This window comes from Ammodytes marinus (genome assembly GCF_949987685.1).
Source record: "Ammodytes marinus genome assembly, chromosome: 6".
In the NCBI taxonomy this organism is placed as follows: Eukaryota; Metazoa; Chordata; class Actinopteri; order Uranoscopiformes; family Ammodytidae; genus Ammodytes; species Ammodytes marinus.
Genome location: NC_137235.1, coordinates 10,112,212 through 10,128,790, shown reverse-complemented (window position 1 = coordinate 10,128,790; position 16,579 = coordinate 10,112,212). Strand labels below are relative to the sequence as shown.

General features: G+C 39.8%; 2 protein-coding genes across 2 annotated transcripts; both read right to left on the bottom strand.

Moving 5' to 3' along the window:
• Positions 1-1,087: 1,087 nt before the first annotated feature.
• On the bottom strand, positions 1,088-5,891 carry soul5l (heme-binding protein soul5, like; the record flags this gene model as incomplete). The annotated part of the gene is made up of 7 exons (XM_080029921.1): positions 5,787-5,891; positions 4,771-4,830; positions 4,315-4,396; positions 3,785-3,905; positions 3,554-3,693; positions 2,232-2,395; positions 1,088-1,736 (listed from the first exon to the last, which is right to left on the bottom strand). Coding segments are annotated over exons 1-7 (1,218 nt in total). The 5' UTR covers positions 5,789-5,891.
• A 947-nt stretch (positions 5,892-6,838) lies between these two features.
• gpr108 (G protein-coupled receptor 108) lies at positions 6,839-14,948 on the bottom strand. Its single transcript, XM_080030010.1, has 18 exons — positions 14,603-14,948; positions 13,971-14,090; positions 13,499-13,549; positions 13,174-13,265; positions 13,013-13,071; positions 12,672-12,850; positions 12,531-12,593; positions 12,347-12,448; positions 12,124-12,257; positions 11,339-11,414; positions 11,154-11,227; positions 10,940-11,057; positions 10,728-10,858; positions 10,424-10,467; positions 10,285-10,334; positions 9,663-9,746; positions 8,983-9,104; positions 6,839-8,594 (listed from the first exon to the last, which is right to left on the bottom strand). The coding sequence occupies exons 1-18, from the start codon at positions 14,696-14,698 to the stop codon at positions 8,507-8,509; spliced, it is 1,683 nt and encodes a 560-aa protein (XP_079886136.1). The 5' UTR covers positions 14,699-14,948; the 3' UTR covers positions 6,839-8,506.
• Between the last annotated feature and the right edge of the window lie 1,631 nt (positions 14,949-16,579).

Genomic DNA, 16,579 nt, shown 5'->3' with positions numbered 1-16,579 from the left:
ATTTTTGCTGTAAATATATTCGTCTTTAATGTCATATTTTTGCCACCTACTAGATATGTTTATAGGAGTCTATTTTTTTTAAACATTTTGATACATTAATTGTTTTTATATCAGAAAAAAAAGTGAACACAAACTAACCACGGATTGGGGACCAGAGCTGCATACATTTAGTAGAATTGTACTTGTCAAACAAACAAAATAGACTTTTAGGTAATTTTATTAATTCCTTAAACTAGGAGGCAAACACAAAACATATTGCTGATGTTTAACAGGCACTTTTGAGCACAAATACCAGGGAAAAAGATTTGATCCAAGGTATAAAAAAACACCTATATAATCTAGCAGTACAACTTAATAGGTTTAAGGCTGCACAAAGATCCCAATAGACATACACAATGAATTTGTATAACGACTCAGCACTAATATGTTGCCACATCTATCATGAAATCAACTGACATGAAGCCAAACAGAAAGGAGAAGCTTGTAGTATGTTGTGATTGGAAACTCTGAGAAATCACTAATTGCAACAGCGTCAAACTCCATGTACAAGTGTGGCTAGAACAGATGATTCTAAGTTTCCTCTGATATATCGCTCTACTGTATTAAGTCCCAGCATATACTGCCCTTACCATTTACTAATTTCCATTGACTCCCTATGTGTTGCCAAGTTAGTTTCAGGGTTAAACTGATTTTAAACGACGTCTAACGCTGCCTTCAGTTTTAGCCGGGTGAATCAACACCATAACCATGAATTCTAACTTTATAATTAAATGCATACATCTTAATTCTAAACGCGGCTATATGACAACCTCAGAACGACAACGTGGACAGGCATGTGATTGCAGATACGGAAAGCTGCAGGTGCAAAGCTGTGATAGAACATATAGTTAAACACTTAAGTGCCATAAGGAGGAGTTGGTGTAATACACAGGAATAGAGAGATAAGAACAGAACAGCTTGTCCATCTAGCGCACACATTCACTAATTTTTCTGCAAAAAAACTCAAACCTGATATTCTTTTTCTATTCATATTCCATGTTAATAATATACCTGGAACAGCTGCTCACATCAAATTTGACTGGGGGTGCTAATGTGTTTCGTCTGGCTCGGCCGTGGGGCTAGTGTTGGCCTCCAGAGAGCTGTGGGCTGTGCTGTTCCTCGGGGCACCATCTGACTGGGGCTCCAGGGACGGGCTGACGGAGGCCGGGTGGGAGGAGTTGGAGTTGGTGGTGGTGGGGTCCAGTAGGATCTGGTCGGAGGTGGGAGGCTGGCTGAAGGTGGTGGCTTCAGCGGGCAGGGCGGATGAAGGGCTGGATGGAGCGTTGGATGGGGGGGCAGCAGGTGTGTCAGAGAGCGCTGGTGAGGACGAGTTGGATGTGGTAGAATAGTTGGATGTGGTAGAATAGTTGAGTGTTGTAGAGGAGTTGGATGCTGTAGAAGAGTTAGATGCTGTAGAAGAGTTAGATGCTGTAGAGGAGTTAGACGTGGTGGACAGGTTGGACATAGTGGAGAGGTTTGACATGGGAGAGAGGTTGGAGAGGTCGGAGGGAGTGAGGGAGGGCGAATCAGCCAGCATGTGTTGTGCCAGAGGCTCAGACGGGGGAGAGCCTGTCGGTGAGTCGGTCACAGTCGGCCTGAGTGTGTGCACAGGGGTCGGTTCCTGCGGATCGGTGCAAATGACCTCCCCCTCGGCCACGTACCACACCTCGTTGTGCCTGTTCAACAGCTTTAATGGACTGCGCACACACACACACACACACACACACACACACACACACGTAAATAAAGGCAATTAGAGGTGATCGACATGTGCAGTGTGTATATGTAGCCCACAAAATATTTTAAATTAAGTCACTTATTACAGAAAATTGGAATTTGCTTTTAATCCGTGCAAATTATTCAGAGACAATCATGCTGATTGCTGAAGTGATTTGGAAGAATAAATAATCCTGCAGTCGAATTTAATGTATGTACAAGGATGACGTGTGCTAAATGATAAGCATAATACTGATTATGTCAGAATGATGTCAACTCAGTTGTTGCTGTTAATGTTAATGTGGTGGTGTTGCATGATGTCACGTAAAACAAAATGTTGTTCTATCAGAAAAAAAATAATAATTCTGGCAGAGGTTTTCATAATATCATGCAAACTTGTAAAGTAATAAACTGTAATGGGAGAAAGTTGAAAGGGATTCACAAATTGATAAAGTATTTGTGGATGTGGGTAATACCTGTCGTAGCCCACTCCGTAGTGGTAGCTGTGGTTGTAGGAAGCTCGAACTCTCTCCAGTTCTTTAGTCAGCAGGTGAGCATGAAGCCTGGAGGTGACTGACAGCATCCAGCCTCCATAACTCCTCACATAGACGTCCATCGCTGGCATCTCAGTGAAGTACAGCTGTGCAGGAGACACGGGTGCGACATGAGCAGTGATTCAGCACATAAAAAACTATTCAAATAGATAAAAGCGAACATGTGAGTGAAATTGACTATTGAAAGCCTGAATGCTTAGGGAAAAAAATAATTGTCTCTTGGACTTAAAAAAAAGAATTTGGTACTATCTAAATATTATTATGGATATATTCAGTTCTGTAAAGGTTAGTGTTACTGTAACTTTTCTAATTTCAATATAAGTATGAAATAATGCACAAAGAGTCAGGAGTCAGATTTCATCATCCGCAGAGACTTTAGTTGAGTCAGTTATCATGTACACACATGTAGTATAACAGGGAAATGACTAAAGTCAGAGAGGGATGTTACAACTTTTATACCCATACTGGCACGTATTTGTCTGACCAGGTCCTGATGACCTGGTCATCTGAGTTTCTGGAAAATATGGGGGATGAGTTTTAATTGCACTGATAATAAAATGATTCGAGTGCAAGAAGTACTCGTCCTTGAACATGTGTGTGTGTTCGCATCTTGCTGTGTGTCAAAATTCCTTACGAGGCAGTTTTACTTCTTCAAGCAATAAGAGTACAAACATGTTTACCACAGTGTATGTACACCAGAGTTCAATGTGAGGTGAATAGAATGAATAGCATTAATATGTTATACATTCATAGAGAAATAGATTTCGTCAACAGTTAGTCAGTCACGGTAAGGGAGACACAGAACAATTAGTCATTAGAAATTGTAAGAAATAACTAAAACATTAAAAGAAAACTCATAGCCCTACTGCTAACAGTGTGTTTAGGTTATCAATTACAGTCCCTATCAGATAAATCTAATAGATCAAGAAAGTACACGCTCACCAACTAGATCCTGAAATAATAAAACAGATACAGTACAGCAGCACTGATAGCATCATGAGCCATCACTAACTATTTTCAATTCTGCTGAGAGTACTGAATTCTATACATCATACATATACAGTAAGTGTTGCCTATTGATCTTAGAGCAAAAATAAGTGATCAAATTACCCACAGATAGAGGGAAGATAAAAAGCATTTGACCTGGCAAGGACAAGCTCGCCAACTACCGGGAAAAATTTTAAATGGCCTCACCCATAAAAGCTCAGTACCTCCCCCCTCGCCACCTGTCGACCTCAGCTCACCTTGTCATTGGTTGGCGCCGGCGGCTTGTCCTGATAGGCTGCTGGCAGTGGGAAGTTGAGTGTGTAGACGGCCGGCTCCCACATTTTAGTATCTTCTGGGATCTTGACCAAGACAGGGGCGGTCATTTCCATCTGGAAACCTGCACACGACACACACAAAAACATAGCATGACACACGCACACACAATGTGAACACAGTCTTGAGCTCTGATTTGACCCTATAGACTTTACCTCCTTCATTGGCTCCAGTGATGTACTGGAAAAGTCTCCTGAAGGCCATGGCTGCACCCACGCCCATGAAATAGGCTTCAGCATCTGTCGACACCCAGCGAGTGGGGCTGTAGTGTCGCACCTGAACACACACACACACACGCACACACACACACACACACACACACACACACACACACACACACACACACACACACACACACACACACACACACACACACACACACACACACACACACACACACACACACACACACACACACACACACACACACACACACACACACACACACACACACACACACACACACACACAAACACAGAAATTAGAGAACCTTAGTGTCTAAGAAGGAGCAGCTTCAAGGGAAGGTATTCTGTACAGGTGCATAACAATAAATTAGAATATCATGGAAAAGTTATTTTATTCTGTAATTTAATTCAAAAAGCAAAACTTTCAGGGGCGCTCATGGTGTAGTGGTTATGGTTATATAGTTTTAAATGCACCTGTATGTGCTGTTTGACCGACCCACCTCATATTCATCTGTTTTGCACACCAGCTCATATTCCAGACATTCCTTTGACTCTGTGCAAAAGCTGTTGTTGGTACTCAGTCTATAACATAATGAAAAAACAATACATTGTTATTATATATCAAAATTTTGCAGAACATTTTTTATGGACAGCGTTGTTATTTTGAGCTAAACTGTTATAGCATACATTGATATTTTAGCCAATAGTGTGCCTCCAACTTTACAGCAACAATTTCGGTGAAAGCCTTCTAAAGTCTCAAAATGACAGTGCACAAAACCGGGACCATAAAGAGGCGGGGTTTTTTTTTTGTCTAGTTTGCTTCATAAGAACTTGTCTGGCCAAATCCAGAGCTCTAAAACTCAACACCTTTGGGATGAGCTGAATGCATGCCAGGTGATCACTCAACATCAGCAAGCAAAGATGACTTTATTCATGTAGCACTTTGATCAACTCACCCAACACTCCCTTCAGCAGAGACCACTAGGGCCAGAGCCACCAAGACTGAGATGAAAGCCCTGAGGAAGGAAACAAGTGACATAAAAATAAAAAATAAATTAAAATGCATCAAAAATAGTATGTTATTTCACCAACTGCCTCCCTGTGTTAATGTGTTGCTGTGTTAAGTTGTTTGTGTCTGTCGTATCATCGTCGAATCTTGGATTGTATAGTTTGTACTGTGTGTAGGCCTATCTGTGTTTGTGGGGCCCCCTAGAAAACAATTCGAAGAGTTTATCCCATCTGAATAAATGTGAGCATGATATGGCATATCATACAATGCAAAGATATATTATACAATAAAAATAAAAATAAAATAAAAAGATTGAAAATGTTTGAAATGCCAGAGACAGAATTGTCAGAATTGAGAAAGCTTTATTGTGCGTGTCGCGTCAGTTTGCTGCATTCGGGAGTTTGCGCTGCAGAGATGAAACGGGACACGTTCTCCTGCGAAGAGGGGAGAGATCTGCTGCATCATCAGGCTCTGCCTTTTCCAAATCAAAGGCGTTTTGAGGTCATGGCGGGACAGCGTGCAGTAGCGCAATGCATGCCGCTCATCAGAACCTTTTTATATATATATTTTTTACAGTTAAACTTAACCAAACACCCAATTTAAAACCAATACTGTTTCAAAAAACATTTAGGTTATATAAAGAGGTGGATTGTCTTACATAGCCTACAAATCATCGGTTCCGTTTCATATAGCCTATCTCTGTTGCTGTATTTGTGTTTTTGGACAAAGTATTACAGCAGCCTGTAAAACATTCGGAGTAAATGGGTCAGATAGATTATCATGCACGCGCAAACGCTCAACAATGACGCAAAAAAAAAAAAAAAAAAAAAACTCAACTTCACCTGTCCATGACGCTGCAGAAAACTCGCCCCAATAGACATCAGCTATGGTCCAACATTTTCATGCCAGTATCTAAATGCGTGATAGTAATTTAAACTATACAACAGAATAGCTTATACTCACATTGTCCAGGTCGCGTGGCGTATGGTGGGTGAGTGTGTGTCTGTGTCCTTTCCACCTGCGAGCGGAGCAGAGAAGTGTGTGATGGAGACTGCACTCTGCAGTACTCTGACGGGCTCCGATGGTTGTACTGCAGTGAAGAACCAGCGTCCCTGTGAAGCTCACAGAAGGGCGGGGCTGAGGCTGAGCCGGCACCGGTCTGCCAAATACTGGACCAAGACTGGACACATGATATGGGACAGTGTTTGTCGCTTTAGTTCACCTCCGGCGCTGCAGCAGCAGGGAGATCAGGAGAGGAGGTGTGCTTAACAATCCGCCATCACCAAATCCAGCATGAGAGGATTGACCTACATGAAAACTGTCCCATGGGCTGTTTTAATGGTCTAGGCTACTTGCTGCAGTCAAAGCAAAGTGCCATAAATTCAATTGTAATTTGAAATATAGTGGGACAAAAAAAGCTGAATATAAAAGGAGTGTACCACTTGGCCCATTCTGATTTTTGGATGATTTGTATTTGCCATTTTTAGGTATTTGGTTTACTTTACTTTCTTTTTTCATTAGTAGGGCTGAAACAAACCATTGTTTTCATGATCAATTCGTTATTCTCTGGATGTATTGTTTTGTAAAGTATCAGCCAAGGGAAACAAGTGACATCTTCAAACGTCAATTTCCTCCCCAAACAAAGATATGAAGTTAGAAAGGAAAATAATACTTATCACTTATCAAAATCGTTGCAGATTAATTTCTTCCCACAGCTCATCATTTGATCGACTCATCATTATCAGTGAAATTTGAGGCTTTTTAGCACAATGAACATCAAAGTCTGAATTCATCCTTGCCCATCTTACATTAAAATGTAGTAATGCTGGGAACTTAGTTAAGAACATAATGACTTAGTAAATATAACTAAATGCATGCATGAAAGTGTGAGCCATGAAGCCAGGACATATTAACCTGTTGCCAAGATTTTGACCATTTCTAATATACGTTTTCCATCTACATAAAAATATTTCTCTAAACACAGGTTAAAAAAAAAGACGTAGCTTCATTTGGGTTTCCAGAACACCAGCTTTATTGTGACAGTTCACACAGATATGGAACATCCCTCCGTAATGAGCACACAACCTTTTTCACTGCTGGTTTACAGACCATTTACTCCTGTCCTGACCGGACACACAGTAACCAGTCTGTAAACACAGTGGAGCCCTGGCCGCCCAGCACACAAATGTCTGTGGTTAAATCTCAGTAGCTCCTTCTTGAGTCCTCATATTTACTCTTCTTGTGTGTCTATTAAACAGAATCCGAAAATCTTATCATAACTGTCTGTGTATAAAGCCTCCTCTTTATTTTGTATCAACAGTCTTCCTCTGTAAATTATTTACAAAATGGCCATCTTTACCCCGCCCGGCTGCGCACATTTCTGATCTTTCACCAATAAGTCCTCAATAATTAATAAAATAAGCTTCACATCAAGAGCAACAAGGTAAAACCAAAAGCAGACAAATTCAAAAATGATCAGTTAGGTCATTCTCTTCCCGGATTGGCACAGCATGACCAAAAAGAAGAAGAAGAAAACAACACAAAACGAGGCCGTTATGTTGGAACATAAGTTGGGCCACGGCTCCGGTTATTTCAGAGACAGATCCAAAAACCTGTTCATTCTTTAAGAGGTCCACATGTCACCATCTGGGCTGAATTCACAGAGATGCAAGTCCACCTCAAACCACTAAAGCACTAAATTACAGCAGCAGGAGCTCTGACCTCTCCAACATACACAATAATACTGAAATAAAACATTTCAATATGCAATTAAATGCAAATAAATATATTGAAATATACCACCTCTTATATGCCTATATTTCAATATACAAATCAAACATGAAAGAAAAAAAAGTAACGTAACCTGTACTATGTGTGGATGAAGTTTTATAATGACCTATGGGACATTACTGACCCCAGAATAGTGGGAAACAGAAACAACATGTTAAGATTGTTGTCTAAATTGTAAATATATACTGATTAGCTTTTAGCCTGAGAGCGGGCCATTGTCTCCAAAGGGTTGACAAAAAAAGAAAGAAAAGTGTGTCGTTTCACATTCACACAAATGTGTACTCACATCACACGTGAAAAGGTACAAATAAGAGGCAGAAGTACCGTTATAAATAGCCGATAACACAACAGAAAGCCAAGTCTTTCTATTAAACAGTTATTATCTTTGGGGGGAGAGAGCGAGAATTTTGAGAGAGAGAAAGAGAAAGAGAAAGAGAAAGAGAAAGAGAAAGAGAAAGAGAAAGAGAAAGAGAAAGAGAAAGAGAAAGAGAAAGAGAAAGAGAAAGAGAAAGAGAAAGAGAAAGAGAAAGAGAAAGAGAAAGAGAAAGAGAGAGAAAGAGAAAGTTAATAACATCAGAGCTCCCTTCCATATCTCCACTCATCCATGTGGCAGGAGCCCGTTTCCTTCCGAAACCCTTCAGAGTTTCAGGGTGGAGTGTTCCAAGGAAGATGAAGAGCGTCCAACAAAGGTAGTCTATTTTTTTCATTTTTCTATTTTTTTTGCATAGCCAGACAGTGGGCAAGTTCACTGTTACCACTTCAAGAGTTTGCTAAGGAAAGCTGTAAATGGGGGGTGAGGAGCCTTGGTCCATGAGCATCCCTTTCACCGGGGCGGGCCTGGGGATGTTTAGTGGGTCCCACACCCCCCCACCCTATAACACACAGCTCCCCGCTCACAAGGTGGACTCTCTCTGGCGATCACGTCCATTAGACGTCTTCTTGACTTTGGAAATGCCCTCCAGTGCACCTGACTCAGTCATTCTGTACACAAGAGGATCAACAGCACTGTATTCAGGGAGTTTACTTTCATCAATCCTTGTTCATGTTTTCTTCACTAACACATGTGATTCAGTGATTGTTGTTCATCCATAGTTATGGTGCAAACAGGAAATGCCAGTATGTAAGATGTGACTTTTCATGGAAAATGTTAGGAAATACAGGCTGAAAATCTTAGTTTGCTCACTGTCTGGTTAAGATGCAAAACAAAAGAAAAAAAAACATCATAGAACTCAAGTCATTTACAATTTTTGCAGCCTGTGAATATAATGTGCAATACCTGTATGTGCCAATAGACTGTAAATTAAGGGAGTAAAACCAGTCGAGGGGCACTGGGTTACAGAGAAGGTGTGGGCAGACAGTTTATGCTTACACTTCATCCATCTCTACGTCCTCCTCGTCCAGGGGAAGCTGGAGGTAAGGGTTGTTGGATGCCGGTCGGAACTTGTAACCCGTCAACACAAAGAAGATCAGAGTAGAAACCTCCACCAAAAACTTAAGGAACATAAGAAAGTGTGTGTGTTTGATGACATCAGGAGAAAAACAAACATGTGAACCGTTAGTTATGACATAGACTTCTCACCGTTGACAGTTTGATCAATAAATGCTACTTGCTACCTGAACATTTTATTCGTCATAATAAACAAATAACCTCCCAGCCCGCAGGCAAATGAGATTCATAATACTGACATCAGGCTTTTCAAACAAAACTCTTAGTCCCTGTGCAGTTACTCTTTCGGTTGATAGGATACACAACAGGTAACATGCTTTAAATCAGTGTAGCCTTAAACGTCTACTTTTTCTAATGGAAATATCTTATCAAACCTCTGGAGGTAGTTTTCTCTCTTGCATTTTATTTATAATAATGGCCATTAAATATGTACTGAGTTTGCGAACATCTTGTTGGCATTCGGTAGTATTCAAACTTGCAGCCAATTCTGCCTCGATATTGTTGAGTCAGAATGAGGAACAGGATGTATTTGACCTTTTACAAACAAGTGCGCTAATGTAATAACGTTTGATCGTCATTATTATTGGCTGTTGCTATCTTACCTCATAGCACCACTGCCACTGGAAAGGCATAGTGACCTTGAGCAGAATGGCTATGATCCTTGTGAAGTAGATGTAGCACACAATCTGAAAATAAAAAATAAATAGAATTTTTTATTACAGCATACAAAGACTGAAGTATTATGCTTGAACAAATTCAGTTGCTATTTTTAACTGAATCTTCCCCTTATTGTCTCACTCAAGGTTAGGAAGACTTGCTTTGCGACAGGGTATAATGACATAAAGTATGAAAAAGGTCAAACGGTACGTGAGGTCGTTTGCCAAGCTTTTGTTCCTTAGAGCAATGGCTCTGCAGAATGAGAAGCCTGGGCTGGCCTTGCCAAACAGCGTGACACAGTATTATTTATTGTAAGAATAATGTTTGAATCAAGATAATGAAGAAAAAAAAATTAAAATAATAATCAAGTCATTTCAGCAACAACATCAACAACCTCAGCATTAAATGCAATCTGAGAGGATTAAAATAGAAGCTATCAATACTGTGGGCAATCAGTGGCAATCTTAAAATGGTCAGATCATGGATGGATGGATGGATGGATGGATGGATGGATGGATGGATGGATGGATGGAAGAATAGAAAAAAATACAGCTGAGCTGGGCTTACCATCACATAATAATGCCGGAAGAGCTTGAGTTTCTCCAAATTCATGGCAGCTAAAAGATACGCAAAACAAATTTAATTTAAAAAATACAACCTCAACAATTCATAAAATATTGTGGCTGCAATTGATAAAGATTCTTACCTTTGCCATCGGTGCTAGACGCCTCTTGTAGATGACGGATAGACCTATGAAGACAGGTATGTGTCAGAACTACAAACAGATGTGCACACAGACTTAAATGAGTCTTACCATTAAGTGTAAACTTGCATGGTACATGTTACCTTTTTTTAGTAATTTTGTCATTCCAAAAAATATCAATCATTAACTTGTTTTCTAATTTTATACTTGTATATTTTTCTTGGCTAATTGAAAAATGTAAGTCGTTTTTATAATCTTTCATGTTGTGTGTTGTGACGGACAAACACAGACACACACACACACTGACCAGACAACAGGGAAAAGGATTGCTCCGCAGCAGATGAGGTCGACCAGGAAAAGAATCTCCTTCCACAGATAGTATTCGCTGGTTCCTTCCTCTGTAGACTCAATGATAATGTAGGCCACATTAGCCAGGACCTGGAGGAAAAAGGGCGGGAGTGGATCAACAAACCAAATAAACACAATGTAATCACACATGTACTGTATGTTGCTCCATACCTGTAGAGGGATGACAATCATGAAGATCTTCTTCTCTTTGTCAGACAGGATGTATTTAACAAAAGCCCAGCCGGTACCAATCAGTGCCAGTGTGATGAACAGAAGAGCCCCCTTGAGCCTGGAAAGTACATCAATACAAACTGTCAAACTCAAAACACAATACATACACTCTTGTATAACTTTAAACTTGACATTCGGGAGAAATTGAACTTACAGGTGTGTGATATAATACATGACGGCCCAGCCTTCAATACGATGCCCCTTAGTGTTGATGAAGTGATAGTTGATCTGAGAGAGAGAAAGGAAGAGGGGTTGCATAGAAAGACAAAGAGCCCAGGTGGACTGGGAGCACAGTAAGCAGCCACACTGACAGAATAAACAGATAACAGCTCAACTTACACTATGGAAAACCAATGATGTGGACTTGGTGAAGGCCAGTGCTGCCATCAGCCAGTGGATCTTAAACACACTGTACCTATAAACATAGCACACAGAGGAAGATGTTTAAATATTTCATATAGTAGTGAATCTACCAGTGGGGTGAGTGGTGTAATTATTAAAAATGCTTGAGTTTTAGTACAATTCCAGGTTTTTAGGTAGAAGTATGAAAATGAAAACAGAAAAACATGAACTTAAACTTGTCATAAAAAAAGACAAATTGTATAATTCACTGTATCCATTTCATATTTTAAATTCTTTGTTTTTTTCCTGCTTATTTTCTATTAAATATTTATTTATATATTTGACCTTTTTCTATCGTTTATCATTTACAATTGCTATTTGTATTTCAATCGAGAACCTTGAGGACTGCTGCTAAATTTCTTTCTGATTATGAAAAGCATGTTTGGTCCAACAGGCATACAAAAAAAGCCTTTGACAAAGTGGAAATGATGTCACTAAATATGACAGAATGAGAAATTCATGATTAAAGTCACAACCTCTACAACAGAATGCTAGTACTCCACCCTTAGCATTTAGCTAAGTGCAGCCTGTGAGAGCTGTGAAGTGGCTTTGTATTTTAATAATGTGGTTGAAAGAACTTTACAGGAAATGCAACAAAAAAAAAGGTACTCTGCAACCGCAGAGTGACTCTGCAGCTTGATGTTTAAATGAAGGCAGCTAACTCTAATAATTTGCTACAGTAACCTGAACATTCATGTCAGTGTGCCTGTATGCTTGTATACCTGTGCTTCATGAGTGTGTAAACCCAGACCAAGGCAGCCGCGAAGAAGACTCCAGCCATACAAATGTAGAGGCGAGACAGAGGGATTTCTGCTGCAGACAGGTAGCCGCCTGGATTGATTTCCGTCACCTCCACCTGTAGAGTATATAAATTCAAATTAACAGACGCACACAAACACACACACATAAACCTTATAATGCACTTGCTGAACACACACAACTTACAGTGAATGAGTAGGGGAATTTGATTCCAGGCAACCTGTTCTGACAGTAGTGGAACTTGAGGCTGTAGAGACCCTCGGCAAGCAAGCCGAACAACATGTGGAACTGTGGAAAAGAAAAAAATGTCACACAAGAGTAAAGCACATTAAACATTGTATCACATTACATGTAATACTTTCGAACTTACTCTGAAGTTGTAGGAGCCGTTAACTTTGTCCAAAGCTAAAGTAAGATGTTTGTTGTTCCCCAGCTAGAAGCAAATACATATTAGAAATTAATTTCATGAATAAATCACGCAAACACAAAGAGAACCACAAACACCTCTTACCAGGAATTCCATTTCGTCCCCTTTCGTAGGTTCTACTGCAGTCTTTGGCTTCTCTTCAGCTTCATCTTCTTTCTTCAAATCATCGTTTGGGTTCTGATTCACACTTTCAATTGGTTTTTCTGTCACCTTTGCTTTAGCCACAATTGGTGTATCATCAGCGGCTCTGGTTTTCCTCTGACCTACAGAAATACAGACAAAGGACACACCAAGCTGTCCGTCATATTCCTTGACTATGTTTGAATCATTACAGGATCTTTTTAAGTACAATCTCTTAACAATGATTCCATCATCCGTTCTGGTGCTTGATTTTGAAAGAGTTGTTAAATGTTAGCGGCACTGACCTTTGCCCGGCTTTGCTCTTAAGATGTTGTCTTGGTCCCCCATAACTGTCACTCTGACACTACAGAAACAATCCACACACATCATAGAGTTAACCTTAACATTAGGCAATGAGGCCACATAAATATACACCTTTGAACACTGATGCTGCTGAAATACACACCTCTCCGTGTGGATATCGATGAGAAAAAGAATAAGAGGCTCGTTGTTGTTCATCTTTGAGAGAGTGAGCGGGCAGGTCTCTGTCTCCTCTGCCTAGAGAATTTTTTTTTTTAAAGATTCAAATTACAGGATCTGCAGAGCCCATCGCACATACACTAAAGCTACGACGTAATATCAATAATATGATGTATTAGTATCAGTTCCTTCAATTCATACCAAAGACCATGAGACAAAAGTTTTCCTTCAATCATCATAGCATGGCGTAGCTCATTAAAAAGAAGTCTGAACATAACTGTGTTCTAAAATATTATTTCGTATGTACTCACTGTGTAGGACAAGACTCCATTTACACGTGACCTGGAGAGGCTGAAACCAACCTAAAGAGAGTAATAAATGTGGTCGGTCAGTCGGTCAAAAGAACATGATTTACAGTATGAATCCAAAATGTCCAGTTTCATGGTTTCATCAGTTAATAACTCTGGTTCCAGAGTTATAAATTAGAGCTCCCAATGTTCCATTCCCAATGATCAATTCATTGTTGGTAAAAGACATTGGAGAAAAGGTTGATTTGGTCCAATGAAATAGTAATAGAATCTACTTCAAATGTTGAAAACAGTTTTTTTCTTTTTAAATCTGGTATGTCATCATTGAACTAAAAACCCAATGATAATGTGTGTCACATAAATGTCTCAACATGACCATATTGGATCATGTCATGTGTATCTGTTTACACACACACACACACACACACACACACACACACACACACACACACACACACACACACACACTTCTTACAGGGTACGTGCTGTAGTTCACCAGCTGTTGTGGAAGTTGCAGAGAAAGCAGGTTGACATCAAGAGTCCCATTGGCATAGAAACCGAAGTTGTTGAGGTCAACAGCAAAGCGGGTTTCGTTCTGGGTAGAAGATTAAAATAAAATAAATAAAACTGTAGGCCTGATTTGGGAAAAATGATTCAAATGTGATTTTACAGCTCAAATTCACAAGCAGAAAAACTCCTGTGAACTTTGCAATCCTCCAAAAATACGTTGAATTACTATATAACTACAACAACCGGCCATAAGACTGTTCTCAGTACACTTATATTAAAATCTGTTTAAACATGTATAATTAAACCACCTGTTCATAACTATTGTCTATTTATGCCTTAGATTCACTTGTGTGTTATACATTATTTTTAAGTGTTGCATTGTTAGAGGGAGCCTGAGATGTAAGAATTGCATTGCCAACAAGTATATTTGCTGTGCATTTGATAAATAAGCTAAATTGAAACATCAACAGCAATGGTGCCATGTTTTGATCGTCGTTTGTCAAAGCTAAGTAGCCAGCTAATAAATATCCGTGGGAGCATAATTCTCAACGTTAGCTCGCTGGCTAACATAACTCCAGTTTAACATTGTCGCCTTACCTTGAGAGTTAACGAGTGTATCCTTGCTTTACACCCAACCAGAAGCAGAAGAAGTAAATATCCAGCCACAACACAGCCTCTCTGTGCCACAGCCATCACCAGGCAGTAACCAACTTGCTAACGGTGACTTACTGCTAATGCTAGCGAGCGACTATCTTGATGGCTAAATACTAAACACAATACAAGGAGAGTTACAGTGACGTAAACTCTACATTCAGTGTATCGGTTATTCCATTGTGTTGTTTGTTATCAAATTATAGCTGTGTATGTTGTGTTGTTTCCTATTCTTTTGAGTTTTAGCCGCGTTAGGTTGGTAACTGTAAAAGCTAGCCAGACTCTCGCTTCCGGGTCCTTGAATCAAGAGCAAAACATTGGACAAGGTGCGGACCACCACGTCACCCGCTGTGAGGCTCACATCCGGTACACTGCCAAATATATCACCCGGAAGGAGATACCGTGCGGGCAAATCAACTAAAAGCAGGATATATTTCAGTTAAAGAGACTCTATATGTTATTAGCTCATACTAGTGCGCTAATTCTCTGTCAAACAATCAAGTTTTCCACCGCCACAGTGCTGACTAAACCTTGTACTACTAGGCCTACATTTGGTCACGTGCTTCAGTTTTCCGGCTGACCGTGTTCACGTGAATGGTGAATCCCCCTCCACGTTGGATGAAATCCTGAAATATCCAGCACGGCCCAGTTGTTCAAAGAAGCTTATCTCATCGGATTAAATTTGAAAGAGGGTTGTTTGAAAGAAAAACACATCACATGTCATAAAACAATTTTGGTATGATCTATAGGCCTATGACCCTCCGTTTTTTGTGTGTTTAATATTGGGAGACCTTTGATCCTAAAATTAGTATAAAGTTGAATGAACACAACTTTACAATAAGTCCAACAATAGCCTATATTTGTATCATATAGTCTATAGAGCTGTTAAGCGGAAGTGGCGGAATTACGGGGCATGGGACCTATCGGCTGAAAAAAAATTAATGGGAGTCTATGGAAAGTAATCTACTATTTTCTGGTCCCAGTCATTAAATGCCCTGGATTACATATATGTTTTGTATGGGTCTAAATGATAATTTTTCATGTGAAGAGTTTGACGGTATGTTGTAGGCTATGATTATTCGTCTGACGGCTTTTGAAAAAATGTAACGAGAAAAAACTACACGTCTTGTCGCCTCTGTGACGCCGACAATCTCCCCACTCGAGAAAGTGAAACTCTCCACATGTCCACTTTTGTAGTGGTTTTCGCCACGCTGAAGACTTTTGTCCTGTCCTTGAAAGAAGGCAGTAAAGTGCATTATTGACACAGCCATGTTTCGGAGCTAAACGGGTGCTAGTGGTGGTGACGTATATCATAAGCGTCAAGAGCAGCGAAGAGCTGTAGTCCACAAAAGCGCTCTGCACAAAACCTGACCGTATCCAGCTTCTACTCGCTAAATTGTTCCATTCTTTGCACGAAAAAATACCATCTAAATCCATACAAAACATATGTGTAATCGAAGGCATTTCATGACTGGGACCAGAAAATAATACATTTCTTTCCATTGACTACCGTTGTAATTTTTCGAGCCGAGAGGTCCCATGTCCCGGAAGTAAGGGACTTCCGCTTAACAGCTCTATAGACTTCTTCTATTTATATTCTGCCCTTAACTTTTACAGAGATAAAGTAGAAAGTAGAGTTAACATTAGGCTTTTAGGAGGTCTTCATTAAAAAGCACTATTTTTGATCAATTTTTGTGATTAAACCTTTTAGTGTTCAAAATACCCACCAGTGTGAATTTAATAACAATAAAAAACCGTGTTCGTTATTCGGATATATGGAAGAAAAAATATGACAGGAAAAAGTTTCAAAGTTCTCAAGAGCGATGTTTAATGAAGTGATATCACAGAACAGGTGATGCAAGCAATTTTGACAGGACAAAAAAGTGAAGTTCTCTCTCTACAGCAGAGTCTTTTAACATATCT

What these genes read in the sequence shown, in the direction of transcription:
- gpr108 (XM_080030010.1), bottom strand. Translation starts at nt 14,698, where the DNA reads ATGGCTGTGGCACAGAGAGGCTGTGTTGTGGCTGGATATTTACTTCTT. An exon ending in TACACTCGTTAACTCTCAAG is followed by an intron (nt 14,091 to 14,602) that starts GTAAGGCGACAA and finishes TCTTCTACCCAG; the next exon opens with AACGAAACCCGCTTTGCTGT. An exon ending in TCCGGCATTATTATGTGATG is followed by an intron (nt 9,747 to 10,284) that starts GTAAGCCCAGCT and finishes TTTTATTTTCAG; the next exon opens with ATTGTGTGCTACATCTACTT.